The 17,197-nt window shown below is 39.9% G+C and overlaps 1 protein-coding gene across 1 annotated transcript in view; it reads right to left on the bottom strand.

The window, feature by feature from the left end:
* Positions 1-1,176: 1,176 nt before the first annotated feature.
* The window catches only part of LOC124595610 (dehydrogenase/reductase SDR family member 11-like), a 121,699-nt gene continuing 105,678 nt past the window's right edge, over positions 1,177-17,197 (bottom strand). Inside the window, exon 6 of the mRNA XM_047134427.1 lies at positions 1,177-2,107. Within this exon, the coding sequence (XP_046990383.1) occupies positions 2,066-2,107 (42 nt within the window). The 3' untranslated portion in view covers positions 1,177-2,065. The remainder of the gene's footprint in view (positions 2,108-17,197) is intronic.

The raw sequence follows: 17,197 nt of genomic DNA, 5'->3' as shown, positions 1-17,197 counted from the left end.
AGGTGTATACGTGTTATCCGGCGACCTTGTTGAGGTAAGATTTTTCAATTTATTCAGAATGAATTTTCAGGGCCATGACGCAGCACTGCTGACGTCCAAAATTTACCAGTTTAAATTGACAGTCAGTTATTGAAAGGTTATAAGTGAGTCACATTTATTGAGAGATTAGTCACATTGTATTATTGGTAGGTTACGGAATTTTTTATTGCGAGGTTACGCTGAATGTGAATGACATAAATAATTATAATTTTACTGTTGGGAGGTATTTTTTACTGTTGCGATGTTATTATATTTTTATCTGTGGGGAGCTTACACTGAATGCTATACATAATTATTTTTATCTGTTGGGAGGTTACAACATTAGTACAGATACAAGACAAATCGTTGATGCGCCAGGGCCATCAGGGATTGTTAATCTGCCTGCATCTTCTGGTGTCATAGAAGAACAATTAAACTCGGAGATAAGTCCATTTCTCTCCAGGAGAAGTACGTCCTTTTCCGAAGGCCTCGCCAAGGATTCGAACAAAAAAGAGACGTCTTAGAAAATCTGCTGTTTCAACCGATACTCCAATAAAACAAATCTTAGCAGAAGAGCAGGAAAAGGAAAGTGAACATCAACAATGAAAAAATGAGAAAAAATAAAGGAAAGGGGGAAAGTAAAACAGCACAAGGAGATGGAAGAGGGAAAGACAAAGGGAAGGGGAAGTCTGTTAATAGACAGGTTTTACAAACGAGTAGTGAAAGGTCTGAGGGTGAAGAGGACAGTTTAGGGTATTATTGTCTAGTGTGCTGTGACAGTCACTCTAATTCATGAAGAATGTGTTCAGTGTCAAGACTGTAAGAACTGGGCCAATTCCAGACGCAGGCAGAGTCAGGCCTTATTAACCTACTTGTGGCCGAACTGTGCTTGTGATATATCTTCTGATGATTAATTATTTATAAGTATATATGTTTCCTGCCTATGACGGCAATATGATAGGTATTTACAGCTTAAGACAAGGCCAATATGATTGAAGACTGGATTATGAAGGTTGAGTAGTTACAGGTTATTTGATAAGCTGTTAATTACTAAAGGGTTAGTAATTGTTTAAGTACAAATTATAGTTACTTGTTATATAACATACAAATGTTTCCCTGACGATTCGTACATTGTTGATTACTACTTAAATAAACAGACATGGTTTAATCATTTATTGTTTTTTATTTCACAAATAATAGCTTTAACAAATACGGTAACAACTTACCCTAGCTTGTTAACAATTTGCCCCCAAGTAGGGGTAAGTTGTAATTTTACGACTTTAGACATTAAAACATTATTACTAAATAAATCTTACAATAAATGACCCAAATAACTGTCTTAATAGCAAAATTACATATATAAGTTAATTTTGATTGCATCGCTTGAATACTAAAATCAAGTATTCTTAACGAATTTGATGGTAACTAAAAATCCGAACTTGTAGCCCCGCTCTCCCCTATCTCGCAAAAATTGTTCAATATTTTGTTCATGGAAAGCCTATTTGTCAGAACGCAGATGTGTACAAGTGTTTTATAATAAAAGTAATTCCTTCTGACTCAATACTCTGAAGCAAGTGTTTCAGTTGAACGCCTCTTCGGTGACTTGTGTGTCCCTAACCTACCCCAATAACCCTACTGGAGCAAGGGGAAACTTTGAATCCGAATCATGGAGAATCTTCACTTTATTGAATGATGAAGGCTAGTTCAAGGGCAGACTGAAGCATTCCTAGGTCTGACCGGGATTCGATACCGCTACATTTTGGTTTATAGGGAGCGCTATAACCACTAGACACACAGGCTCGACAGAGATGGTTTAAAATCTTGGGCTTCAAAATAATACATACAGGATGAAATCGTCTTGTGTGATTTTTTCAGTCGTATTTTTTTCTGAAATACTAGAAATACATTCAATAATATTTTCATCCGAATCATTAAAATAAATTGTTATGGATTAATCTTTTATAGGCTTAAAATTTTAATAAATTTGTTGTAACACTTGTAAAAGTCTTAAACTTCTTTGTGGTGCTCGGTCGTTCACCGAACGCTGTCAGTGGAGTGAGCCCGTAGCTCGAATGATGACGTCAGACACCTGAAACAGTAGAACGTGTAGTAGTTAGTACATACAACGGCTACTTCATGAAAATAAGTGACTGATCTCAAATACAAATTTCGTACGCTACTCCCTCGAAGCAAGTTAGCTATTTAGAAACGTTAGTGTTAATAGACTGTAAAAAAAAAAAAAAAAAAAAAAAAAAACCACGAAAGATCCATTTCCTAAAGAGTGCTTTACTCTGCAGCTCAAATAATTTATTTAAAAATTTCTTTAGTCGGATGTAGCTGTAACATACGTTTTGCAATTGTTACACAGTTCAACATTCATCCAGACACAGAACACAGTGCCTTTTGTGTGAGTAAAGAAGCCTATATGACGCATTGTTCTGTGGATAGAAACTGAAAGGAGCACATTAAGGAAATAACTGTACAGCGTTTCACTAACTGTGCACTATACAAGCTATTCTTGAGATTCGTTGGAGGAAGGAAACGTAAGACGTCTAAGAAAGAGAGAATTTTTTCGCCGATTTTTCTCGTGACCTTCCTCAATGTACTGGAATAACAATCGCTGAGCTGCTGTAGCGTGCCAACACGGATACGAAATCTGAACCTTTCTGGCATAACTTACAAGTTTCTGATGTCTATAACTGAGAAATTTGTTGATAAATTATGAGTAAATTATGTGGCATTAATTATATCCATTATGGATGGCTAACTGAAACAGTGATTTACATAGATGGTTTATGTAGGTATGAATGCAATCACTAGCTTTTTGAGTCTGATACAACTTATTGCATCATTAAGTTTTAGAACCACTGCAAGCTCAGTATCAGATGGAAGAGTTACAAGAACGTTGGAGTTTATTATAATGAAATTTGCATGATTTGACAGCTGTATTCTGATTGGCTTCCTAATTTTAATACTCACTGCAACAGTGTATTGTGATTGGCTGCCCCATTTTAGTACTACGCTGAGATCTGCTGAAGAGGAGAGGGTCAGAGGATGTTAAGATGTAGGGGGAAAGAGGGAGAGGTGGCGGACGGGATACAAAGCACAGCTAGGCTACTTAAGACAACTTACTTTTTTTTAATTTCCACAGTGATGCATTTTTTACATTTTTCTGCCACAGCCGTATTGGATATTTGAATTTTCTGCCATGGTCATCTTAGAATTTTCAGCGACTGCTGTGGCGACTAGTGGGGGAAACTTGAATTGTGTGCTGGATAGGACATTAATGTAGTACTTTTTGCGATTTAGTGCTTATTTTTCAAATGGCACTCTTGGTTAAGCTTTGAGGGTCATCAAAGTTGAAGAAACGTGAAATCAAAGTCTCTTCGGATAGTATGTGATATCCCTATTAGTAATGAGACCCAGCAGCAGTTCGATGAAATGCCAAGTTCGAAGAAATGCAGTATTTCCAAAAATAATTACCTAAGCTTCAGATGACTTGGTTGCACATACAAAAACAGTTGCCTCTGAACTGAACTCACACACACACACACACACACACACACACACACACACACATGTGCAGCACGCATACATTTAAAAATACATAAAAATCACCTGAATTGCGTAAAATGGTGCCATCTTAAAATATATATTTCCAAGTCTCTTTCTGTTCTTCGCTATAAAAAAAATTGTTTATGTCAAGTGCTAAGAAGACAAACAGACAGCCTGGATCACTGCCAGGTATGGGAAAAATTACATTTTCTAGGCCTAGTGTTGTGTAAGGCACAAACACCCACAAATTAAATATTTCCACATCTAAGTGCTTTTCAAGTGTCCTAAAGTTATCTCCACGTTTAAAATGCGTAAAGGGTGTCGTCATACATACATTAAAAAAACTTTTGTGTCATCCCGCTTCCTAGAACTCCTGTAAATGGTTCAAATGGCTCTGAGCACTATAGGGCTTAACATCTGAGGTCATCAGTCCCCTAGAACTTAGAACTACTTAAACCTAACTAACCTAAGGACATCACACACATCCATGCCCGAGGCAGGCTTCAAACCTGCGACCGTAGCGGTCGTGCGGTTCCAGACTCAAGCGCCTAGAACAGCTCGGCCACAACGGACGGCCAGAACTTCTGAAGATAGAAGTTGACTGTGGATGTTACGTCACAGATACAATCCCTTTGACTGTTCAGAGATGTCACTAAACCCGCCCAAAGATGTAAACAACCATGCATGAGCAGCGCCTATTGGCCGGGGGAGCCATCCAAACAGTTCAAGTCATTCCACGAGCAAGTAGATACACGGCTCGTGTTGTCTGTAGTTCAACCAAGCCTAGACGGTTGATACCGTAGTTCGATCGCGTTCAAACTGTTAATTTGTGCCAGGAAGGGCTCTCGACAAGGGCAGTGAACAGGCATCTCGGAGTGAACCAAAGCGATGTTGTTCGGTCATGGAGGAGATAGGAACTGTCGATGACATGCCTCGTTCAGGCTGACCAAGGGCTACTACTGCAGTCGATCACCGCTACTTATGGATTATGGTTCGGAGGAACCCTGACAGCAACGCCACCACGTAGAATAAGGCTTTTCGTGCAGTCACAGGACGTCATGTTACGACTCAAACTGTAGCAATAGGCTGCATGACGCACAACTTCACTCCCGACGTCCATGGCGAGGTACAGATAGGCCCAACAAGGTGGTGAGCGGACCGCTCAGGACTGGCATAACGTTCTCTTCACCGATGAGTGTCGCATATTCCTTCAACCAGACAATCATCGGAGACGTGTTTGGAGGCAACCCGGTCGGGCTGAACGTCTTAGACACACTATCCAGCGAGTGCAGCAAGGTGGAGGTTCCCTCATGTTTTGGGGTGGCATTATGTGGGGCCGACGTACGCTGCTGGTGGTCATGAGAGGCGCCGTAATGGCTGTACGATACGTGAATCCCATCCTCCGATCGATAGTGCAAACATATCGGTATCATATTAGCGAGGCATTCGTCTTAATGGACCACAATTCGTGCCCCCATCGTGCACATGTTGTGAAAGACTGCCTTCAGGATAGCTACATTGCTCAACTAGAGTGTCCAGCATGTTCTCCAGGCATGAACCCTGTCGCACATGCCTGGCATAGATCGAAAAGGGCTGTTTATGGACGACGTGACCCACCAACCACTCTGAGGGATCTATGCCGAATCGCCGTTGAGGAGTGGGACAATCTGGACTATCAGTGCCTTGATGAACTTGTGGATAGTATGCCCCGACGAATACAGGTATGCATCAATGCAAGAGGACGTGATACTGGGTATTAGAGGTGCCGGTGAGTACAGCAATCCGAACCACCACCTGTGAAGGTCTCGCTGTATGGTGGTACAACATGCAATGTGTGGTTCTCATGAGCAATAAAAAGGCTGGAATGATGTTTATGTCGATGTATATTCGAATTTTCTGTACTGTTTCCGGAACTCTTGGAACCGAGGTGATGCAAAACTTTTTTTGATGTGTGTATAAATGTGACCATACATTATCGATGGCTCGTAGAACAAGCTATCATCATCTGTTGTTTTTAAAAATTTTCCGATAGTGTTGCATCATAACAGTCACCAGTACAAAGGGAGCAAAAGTAATGCTTCATGTTCTATTCTAGAAAATGTTATCGGAATGATTAACAGCCTAATATTGCTTTTTATTTGCATTTGAACTAAGTGTAATAGAGTTTAAATAACAAACGAACTTTTAAGGAAGACTATCAATGTACCAATATGAATTATGTTGTGAAGGCTCACTAAAACGTTTATGAGCTTTATTTCATATAATCAGCTATTAAACAGCACCAGAATTCAGTTAAAATACGTAATCAAGAGACAGACTTACACACAACATAGCCAATAAACAAACTAGATGTTCAAGCACCATTTTAGGAAGGAATGAGAAGACTTTTTGACGAGATTTTACTGTGATATGTAGCTTAAACTGCATATTATTGTAATATACTAGGTGAGCTATATAGTACAAATTGTTTATTTTCAGAACATGACGATCAAAGACGTTGCTGGAACGGGAGATTGATAACACATAGCGAAAGGCAATGGAGCAACAAGACAGAAACGGAAATTTGATGTTTTGAAAGTAACATTTTAGGCACGAATATAAAATTATTTATAATTTATTATGTACAAAACACATACAGGTTGCTTATCATAATACACAGGTATAATTACGGATCTGTGATCGTAAACGGAAATTTGCTCCGAAATGGTGCTGGACTATTCCCCAAAATACGTATGTAAGATTTCGAGCACAAAACAAGTACTGTAAGAAACATGTTAAATAGTTCCAAAATGTAAGTGCCAACGTGAAAGTTTTTCACCAGTGCAGAAGGCAAATATCATGTGGTTAAAAGCACACTATGTCCATAAAGTCCTTGGAAATGGAGTTCTAGCTCCGAAACAGATTGCACAGCAATTTCAAAATAAAATTTGTGACTGATGACAGAATATTAATTAATAATCCGTAATCCACATGTCACAGTTACAGAGAGCCCATGGATTTATGTCTACTAATAACAAAACACACTTGGCACTACCGTGATGAGTTAATTGTTCTATAATATTTAAAAGAAATACACATGACTTGCATACTGGAACTACAGCTAAAAGCTATAGGTTAAGCAGCACTTATTGACAACAAAAGTTTAACTGTTGTACCTCAATTTGGAAGGCCAATGGACATTAAAATTAAACATTACCACATTTAAATTATCTGTATAATGTAATACAATTCATATAGCTTGCTTATTGTCAGTACTAAAATAAATGATGAAATAAATGAAAAGTGTAGTTCAGCCTCTGTATCATGCATTAACGTCATCCTAATACATAAGAATGTGTTCTATAACATTGACAGGGATTAGCAAAGTAAACCATGTTGTGCACTTACAACATTTAATACTCGTAAAAGCAGTTTCAGCTAATTCACCATTCATCCATACATTCTTCTGTGGTTGGAATGAATTTAGCACAGCAATGCGATCAGAATGCCCACCACCAGCATAAGTTTATTGTTGGTGATGTCAAACAGTCAAACAACGATAGTCCTACAAAAACCAACATGTTTCCCCCAGCATCGTCATCTTACCAAATCTTGATTCAATCTGCAACCTGGGACAGATCTGGCTCCATCAAATAAGTTCATCATTATTTATCTAAGCACTTTAATTCTCTATGTAAGAACTAATGTTCACGTAAATGGAGCTTACTATTCTGAAATTTAGTCTTTCACTCTATTATCCACAGCCATTGTTCTCCTCTTCATTAGACATTATTTCATTATCATGTAAATTATTGCACACCGCTTTTGAAGCCAGCAAGAAAATTTTTCGCTATACCAATTCATGTGTGTCTGGAATGTCTTCTTCCTTATCATAATACTTTTATATAATAGTTTTCACATGTGGTTGTGCTGACATAGCAGTAGTTTTGTTATGATGATTGATGGTGAGTAAGTAATCTACTGTAGTTTCGATAACATCATCTTCCCTCATGTGTATGCCTGTTAGGGTAAGCACAGCTAATGAGGTGCACCCCATACTCTCTCCTACCAAGCTGTCTCAATGCACATGCACTGGCATGCACAGCGTCGCTGCCAAGCTGTGTGTATTGAGGGCCATTGGCAGCAGGATGCATTGTACTACTGATATAGTTATACATTATACAGTGTGTACATTATGCCATAACGTATGTGGGAGTATGGATTAAACATATTGCAGATTACATAAGCATTGCACTCATTTCTTTGAATCCTACCACGCAGCACATATCAACCAATAAACGCACGTTCAAAAATACGGGGAAGAACAAAAGTTAGACAGAAATGGCTTTTTCAAAGAGTAAATATTTTCCCCTAAACCACGTAATATTCTTTAAATCAGTAAGTATCTGGTACTAAACACTATGTAAAGCATCCTATATGCATCCACATGGTTGAAGCTAGCTCCATACCAGATTTGGTAAAATCGGTTAGTCGTGAAAATGGAACAGAGTTACGTTCCATTTATAATATTAGCATGGAGAAAACTTTAATATATGTTTTTTGAATGAGTCGATTTTGACGAAATACAACCTACATGGTGTCCTAAGCTATACTTAAGTTATCTGTGAAGCTGCTTGGTCGGTTGGTTTGGGGGAGGGGAGCAAACAGCGAGGTCATCGGTCCCATCGGATCGGGGAAGGATGGGGAAGGAAATCGGCCTCCCCTTTCAAAGGAGCAATCCCGGCATTTGCCCGAAGCGATTTAGGGAAATCACGGAAAACCTAAATCAGGATGGCCGGACGCGGGTTTGAACGGTCGTCCTCCCTCGTGCGAGTACAGTGTGCTAACCACTGCGCCACCTCGCCCGGTGCCGCAAGAATGAGATCAGCGTGTTCAAACTGACAAACAAAGAGATACGAAAATTTTAAATCAAGATATCTTTTTTTCGATATCAGATTTTGATTAAATCAATTCCATACGATGTGTCAAGCTACAGTCAAGTTTGTAACTGCGAAAACTACATGAAAATTCATCTACGGTTTTAGATAAAACTTTAAATCATTATTTCTTTTTTTTCATGATTAAATTTTGATGAAGTGAAGCTTTATATGCAAAAACTCCATGAAAATTCATCTAGTAGTTTTGGAGAAGTGTGTTCAAACAGACAGACACGACAATTTTACAAATTTATTGTTAGCATAGATTGCAGGAAATGAAGTCTGTACACGTTTAAGAGAGCACTGGCATCAAAGTTCTGATTAGTAAATATTGCATCCCCTTTGTTGAAAGTTCATTTTGTACCTAACCTCTAGAGCATTTAGTTCAAATGCCAATAAAAAGAAGTGTTAGGCTGCTTATACCACTGATTATATTTTCTAGTGTAGCACTTTGAATGTATAACCTAACAGTTCATGTTAAAAACGTTATGTGTGTGTGTAAAATAAAACTGTGATATGTGACTAAACATTGCATTTTTATGTTGCTGAAATATGTTTGCAGACATTTTAGACTTGGAAAGGACACTGTGACAGTTGACAAGCACCATATCAGTAGTTAGATGTGGAAAACAAGTAATCTGAGGGTCCGCTGTGCCTATAAGTATGGTATAACAGTCTAACTGTGAATGTTCACATCTGTTGGCGATGACAAGCATAACGAGGATAAAGCGAGAGCTGATTCTTGCTTTTTTTTTTTTTTTTTTTTTCACTTTGAAGTTTTGCAGATTAGTAGTTAAAGTGTATCTCATCATTGTAATTTGTTAATTACGTTTCATAAGTGTGTGTTCGTTTCTATTTACGGAGAGTATGTTTTTTAATCAATCTCATATCCGATAGCGAATGCTACAGTTTTCAAAGAAATTTACAAATCTGAGATGAAGATCACTGATGAGATGGTACAATATTTCACATAAACGACTTTTTGTAGTAAGGAATGAAAATAGACTGGGCAATATTTCTTTTTGAAGTGATGCCATTTTACGCAATTCAGGCGCAGTTTAAGTATTTTTTAAGTGTGTGTGCATGTGGGTGTGTGCAAGTAATTAAGAGGCTAGTATCTTTGAACATGGAGCAAATTCATGTAAAGGTTATGCAACATATTTTAAGGTACTATGTATCTTCAAACATGGCTTTCATAAAAGAGAAGCTTGTGTAATGTTTCAGTTACTTTCTGATTGGCTGCCTCATTTTAATACCCACTGTTATACTACACGGTGATTGGCTGCCTCACTTCAGTACCACGATGTGATCTGATGAACAGTTGGAGAGGTGAAGGGAAAAGGGGAAGCGACAAATGGGTGGGGGAGGGGGGAGGTGAAGGGGTACAAAACATAAGTTGCACACCATCTTCCATTTCTTAAATTTCCTACCACCGTCATGTAATATTTTTGAATTACCGATCACCACCATATTGGATTTTTCGGTGACTGCAGCGCCGAGTAGCGGCGGAAGATTGAACAGTATGCTGTATAGTACAATGCTATATCGCTGCAAAAAAGAGTATTTTCAGTGTTTTTTGATACACTCTGTACGACATTAGAAAGATTTTTATCTATTCAGAAAATAAATGTATAACATACGTCAGAATTTAAAAAAATATTAATACCAATTGTCCATTAAGTACTAAACTTTGGAAAAACAACTGGCTAGAGCTTTGACTGTATCATGTTTCGTTATGTTATGCTTGTACTTCAACCAGACTATGGAGTTTTGTTGGTGTCACACCACTATTTACATACTGACTTGTTCGACCCTGACCTGAAAATCCACTATACCTTATTTTTCGGTGTCCACACTATTATTTGGTGCACCGCTCGTTCTGTCGCTCTAATGGATGCGACAGACCAGATATTTTAATAAATTGAGTGCCACATATTCAACGTAGCATATACTCAATCCTCTGTTGCGATTTATTGTATTTTGTTACATCCTTATTTCGACTGACTACTTAATGGTGCCCCCCATGAACCATGGACCTTGCTGTTGGTGGGGCGGCTTGTGTGCCTCAACGATACAGACAGCTGTACCGTAGGTGCAACCACAACGGAGGGGTATCTGTTCAGAGGCCAGACAAACGTGTGGTTCCTGAAGAGGGGCAGCAGCCTTTGCAGTAGTTGCAGGGGCAACAGTCTGGATGATTGACTGATCAAGCCTTGTGACACTAACCAAAACAGCCTCGCTGTTTTGGTGCTGCGAACGGCTGAAAGCAAGGGGAAACTACGACCGTAATTTTTTACCGAGGGCATGCAGCTTTACTGTATGATTAAATGATGATGGCGTCGTCTTGGGTAAAATATTCCCGAGGTAAAATAGTCCCCCATTCGGATCTCAGGGCAGGAACTACTCAAGAGGACGTCGTTATCAGGAGAAAGAAAACTGGCGTTCTACGGATCGGAGCGTGGAATATCAGATCCCTTCATCGGGTAGGTGGGTTAGAAAATGTAATAAGGGAAATGGCTAGGTTAAAGTTAGATATAATAGGAATTAGTGAAGTTCGGTGGCAGGAGGAACAAGACTTTTGGTCAGGTGAATACAGGGTTATAAATACAAAATCAAATAGGGGTAATGCCGGGGTAGGTTTAATAATGAATAAAAAAAATAGGAGTGCGGTAAGCTACTACAAACAGCATAGTGAACGCATTATTGTGGCCAAGATAGACACGAAGCCCACACCTACTACAGTAGTACATGTTTATATGCCAACTAGCTCTGCAGATGATGAAGAAATTGATGAAAAGTATGATGAGATAAAAGAAATCATTCAGGTAGTAAGGGAGTCGAAAATTTAATAGTCATGGGTGACTGGAATTCGAGAGTAGTAAAAGGGAGAGAAGGAAACGTCGTAGGTGAATATGGATTGGGGGTAAGAAATGAAAGAGGAAGCCACCTGGTAGAATTTTGCACAGAGCACAACTTAATCATAGCTAACACTTGGCTCAAGAATCATAAAAGAAGGCTGTGTACATGGAAGAAGCCTGGAGATACTGACAGGTTTCAGATAGATTATATAATGGTAAGACAGAGATTTAGGAACCAGGTTTTAAATTGTAAGACATTCTCAGGGGCAGATGTGGACTCTGACCACAATCTATTGGTTATGAACTGTAGATTAAAACTGAAGAAACTGCAAAAAGGTGGGAATTTAAGGAGATGGGACCTGGATAAACTGAAAGAACCAGTGGTTGTACAGAGTTTCAGGGAGAGCATAAGGGAACAACTTACGGGAATGGGGGAAAGAAACACAGTAGAAGAAGAATGGGTAGCTTTCAGGGATGAAATAGTGAAGGCAGCAGAGGATCAAGTAGGTAAAAAGACGAGGGCTAGTAGAAATCCTTGGGTGACAGAAGAAATATTGAATTTAGTTGATGAAAGGAGAAATAAAAAAGGCAGTAAATGAAGAAGGCAAAAAGGAATACAAACGTCTCAAAAATGAGATAGTCAGGAAGTGCAAAATGGCTAAGCAGGGATGGCTAGAGGACAAATGTAAGGATGTAGAGGCTTATCTCACTAGGGGTAAGATAGATACTGCCTACAGGAAACTGAAAGGTACATTTGGATAAAAGAGAAGCACTTGTATGAATATCAAAAGCTCATATGGGAACCCAGTTCAAAGCAAAGAAGGGAAAGCAGAAACGTGGAAGGAGTATATAGTGGATCTATACAAGGGCGATGCAATTGCGGACAATATTATGGAAATGGAAGAGGATGTAGATGAAGATGAAATGGGAGATATGATACTGCGTGAAGAGTTTGACAGAGCACTGAAAGACCTGAGCCGAAACAAGGCCCTGGGAGTAGACAACATTCCATTAGAATTACTGACAGCCTTGGGAGTGCCAATCCTGACAAAACTCTACCATCTGGTGAGTAAGATGTATGAGGCAAAATACCCTCAGACTTCAAAAAGAATATAATAATACCATTCCAAAATAAAGCAGGTGTTGACAGATGTGAAAATTACCGAACTATGAGTTTAATAAGTCACAGCTGCAAAATACTAACGCGAATTCTTTACAGACGAATGGAAAAACTGGTAGAAGCCGACCTTGGGGAAGATCAGTTTGGATTCCGTAGAAATGTTGGCACACGTGATGCAATACTGACCCTACGACTTATCTTAGAAGAAAGATTAAGGACAGGAAAACTTACGTTTCGAGAATTTGTAGACTTAGAGAAAGCTTTTGACAATGTTGACTGGAATACTCTCTTCCAAATTCTAAAGGTGGCAGGGGTAAAATACGGGGAGCGAAAGGCTATTTACAATAGGTACAGAAAACAAATGTCAGTTATAAGTGTCGAGGGATATGAAAGGGAAGCAGTAGTTGGGGGGTGGGACAGGGTTGTAGCCTCTCCCCGATGCTGTTCAATCTGTATATTGAGCAGGCAGTAAAGGAAACAAAATTTATGGTTTGCATTAGGTATTAAAATCCATGGAGAAGAAATAAAAACTTCGAGGTTCGCCGATGACTTTTGAACACCAACAAAAGCAAAACGAGGGTATTGGAATGTAGTCGAATTAAGTCGGATGATGCTGAGGGAATTAGATTACTTAAAGTAGTAAAGGAGTTTTGCTATTTGGAGAGCAAAATAACTGATGATGGTGGAAGTAGAGAGTATATAAAATGTAGACTGGCAATGGCAAGGAAAGCGTTTCTGAAGAAGAGAAATTTGTTAACATCGAGTATAGATTTAAGTGTCAGGAAGTCGTTTCTGAAAGTATTTGTATGGAGTATAGCTATATATGGAAGTGAAACATGGACGATAAATAGTATGGACTAGAAGAGAATAGAAGCTTTCGAAATGTGGTGCTACAGAAGAATGCTGAAGATTAGATGGGTAGATCACATAACTAATGAGGAGGTATTGAGTAGAATTGGGGAGAAGAGGAGTTTGTGGCACAACTTGACTAGAAGAAGGGATCGGTTGATAGGACATGCTCTGAGGCATCAAGGGATCACCAATTTAGTATTGGAGTTCGGTGTGGAGGGTAAAAATCGTAGAGGGAGACCAAGAGATGAATACACTAACCAGATTCAGAAGAATGTAGGTTGCGGTAGGTACTGGGAGACGAAGAAGCTTGCACAGGATAGAGTAGCATGGAGAGCTGCATCAAACCAGTCTCAGGACTGAAGACCACAACAACAACAACAACAACAACAACAACAACTGAATGGTGCTGTCCTAGAAACGAGGGGTGAGTCCGATGATGCTGGTCTCATCGTATTTAATTTCACGATTATCCGTGGCGGCCATCCCATCCATTGGAGTAGACAGAATGTGCGTTTCACGATATACCACTGGGGACTCAAAAAAAAAAGGAGAATCAAAATGATTAGCCTGTGCCGGTCACTGAACTTGACTATACACAGTGGCGCGACAGGGACGATACTTCTCACTGGTTTAAGTCCAGGCAGCGAGTTACATAACAGATCAAGACGCCTGAAGAATACGACTGGTCGGTCGTCACTTAAAGAAAAACCGGTGCACCACGAAGGAGTTATCCGAATGGGACGGAAATTGGTAGGTCTGATCTACATGTACAGATATACAGACAAACAAATGATTACAACTTCAGAAAAACTGCATGATTTATTTAAGAGACGTCAATAACGCGTTTGTCGACCTCTGGCCCTTACGCAAGCAGTTACTCGCCTTGACGCTTGACATTGATTGATCCAGTTGTTGGATGGTTTCCTGAGAGACATCGCGTCGAATTCTGTCCGGCTGTCACGTTAGATCATCAAAATCGAGCGCTGATTGGAGGGCCCTGCCAATAATGCTCCAGACGTTCTCAACTGGGGACAGATCCGGTGACCTTGTTGGTCAAATTAGGATTTTGCAAGCACGAAGACAGGCAGTAGAAATTCTCCTCGGGTTTGGGCGGGCGTTATCTTACCGAAATGTAAGCCCAGGATGGCTTGCCATGAAGGGCAACAAAACGGGACGTAGAATAATGTCGATGTACCGCTGTGCTGTAAGAGTGTCGCTAATGACAGCCAAAGGGGTCCCGCTATGAAAAGAAACGGCACCACAGATCTTTAGTCCTGGCTGTCGGGTCGACAACCATTTTGGTATCCCAACAGTGTCCAGGGCGGCTCCAGACACTTCTTCTCTGGTCATCGGGACTCAGTTCGAAGTGGGACTCATCACTGAAGACTGTTCTACTCCAGTCACTGAGATGCAGCCATTCGGATTTTCCTTTGTGGTGCGTCGTTTTCTTCTTTTTTTTCTGTCTTAGAGTGTATCATGCAGAAAACTCGGCTAAACATCAGAGAGCACACCAGCGATACTGGCACCTGTTTGTGATGAGTTACATTTAGGCTCAATAGAATATGGAAGTCATACAGTTATAAGTGGTGGAGACTTCAATGTACCCTCGATTTGTTGGCGAAAATACCTGTGGTAGACTGAAAACACCTTCCGAAATTGTACTAAATGCTTTCTCTGAGAATTACTTTAAACAATTAGTTCGTGAGCCCACACGAATTGTAAATGGTTGCGAAAACACACTTGACCTTTTAGTCACAAATAATCTTGATCTAATAGAGAGCGTCATGACGGATACAGGGATTAGTGAACACAAGGTCATTGCAGCGAGGCTCAAAATCACATCCACAAACCCATTAAAAATAAACGCAAAATATATCTGTTTAAAACAGCAGATAAAAATTCGCGTGATGCCTTCCTGAGAGAGAGTCTCCATTCGTTCCAAGCTAATTATGTAAGTGTAGACCAGATATGGCTCAAATTCAAAGATACAGTATCGACAGTATAGATAGATTCATACCGCATAAGTTAATAAGAGACGGGACTGATCCACCATGGTACACAAAAAAAGTCAGAACACTGTTGCAGAAGCAACGAAAAAAGCATGCCAAATTCAGAAGAACGCAAAATCCCCAAGACTGGCTAAGTTACACGGAAGCTCGAAATTTAGTGCGGACGTCAATGCGAGATGCTTTTAATAGGTTCCACAATGAAACATAGGCTCAAAATATGGTAGAAAACCCAAAGAGATTCTGGTCGTATGTAAAGTACACCAGTGGCAAAAAACAATAACATCACTGCGCGATAGCATTGAAAATGTTACCGATGATGGTGCCACTAAAGCGGAGTTACTAAATACAGTTTTCCATAATTCCTTCACGAAAGAAGTCGAAATAAATATTTCAGAATTCGAAACCAGAACATCTGTTAGCATCAGTGACATAAAAGTAGATATCTTAGGTGCTGAGAAACAGCTCAAATCACTTAAGAAGGCAAGTCGATCGGTCCAGATGGCATACCAGTCAGGTTCCTTTCAAAGTATGCAGACACAATAGCGTCTTTCTTAGCAGTCATATACAACCGCTCACTTGACGAAAGGTCTGTTCCTAAAGAGTAAAAAGTAGCACAGGTCACACCCATATTCAAGAAAGGAAATAGGAGTAACCCATTGAATTACAGACCTATATAACTGACCTCAATTTGGAGTAGCATTTTGGAGCATATACTGCACTAATCGCCTTGAAGAAAATGACTAATTGATACATAACCAACACGGATTCAGAAAGTATCGTTCTCGTGCAACAAAGTTAGCTCTTTATTCCCATGAAGTAGTGAGTGCTGTAGACAAGGGATCTCAGATGGATTCCATATTCCTAGATTTCCAGAAGGCTTTTGATACCGTTCCTCACAACCGACTATTAATCAAATTGCGTACATATGAAGTGTCGTCTCAGTTGTGTGACTGGATTCGTGATTTCCTCTCAGAGCGGTCACAGTTCGTAGTGATAGACGGTAAATCATTGAGTAGAACAGAAGTGATATCTGGCGTTCCGCAAGGTAGTGTCATAGGCCCTCTGCTGTTCCTGATTTACGTAAATGATGTAGGTGATATTCTGAGCAGCCCCCTTAGATTGTTTGCAGATGACGCTGTAATTTACCGTCTAGTCAAATCGTCTGACGATCAATTCCAATTACAAAATGATCTAGAGAGAATATCTGTATGGTGCGGAAAGTGGCAATTGGCACTAAACAAAGGAAAGTGCGTGGTCATCCACATGGGTACTAAAATAAATCCGATAAATTTTGGGTATACGATAAATCGCACGAATCTATGGGCTGTCAATTCGGCTAAATACCTAGGAATTACAATTACGAGCAACTTAAATTGGAAAGACCACATAGATAATACTGTGGGGAAGGCGAAACAAAGACTGCGCTTTGTTGGCAGAACACTTAGAAGATGCGGCAAACCCAGTAAAGAGACAGCCTACATTACACTTGTCCGTCCTCTGCTGGAATATTGCTGCGCGGTGTGGGAACCTTACCAGGTAGGATTGACGGAGGGCATCGAAAAAGTGTAAAGAAGGGCAGCTCGTTTCGTGTTATCGCGCAATAGGGGTGAGCGTGTCACTGATATGATACGCGAGTTGGGGTGGCGGTCACTGAAACAAAGGCGGTTTTCTTTGCGCCGACATATATTTACGAAATTTCAATCACCAACTTTCTCTTCCGTATGCGAAAGTATTTTGTTGACACCCACCTACGTAGGGAGAAATGATCATCATAATAAAATAAGAGAAATCAGAGCTCGAACGGAAAGATTTAGGTGTTCCTTTTTCCCACATGCCATTCGAGTATGGAATGGTAGAGAAGTAGTATGA

This window comes from Schistocerca americana, chromosome 2, assembly GCF_021461395.2.
Source record: "Schistocerca americana isolate TAMUIC-IGC-003095 chromosome 2, iqSchAmer2.1, whole genome shotgun sequence".
Classification (NCBI taxonomy): domain Eukaryota; kingdom Metazoa; phylum Arthropoda; class Insecta; order Orthoptera; family Acrididae; genus Schistocerca; species Schistocerca americana.
This window is presented reverse-complemented; position numbering and strand designations above follow the sequence as displayed.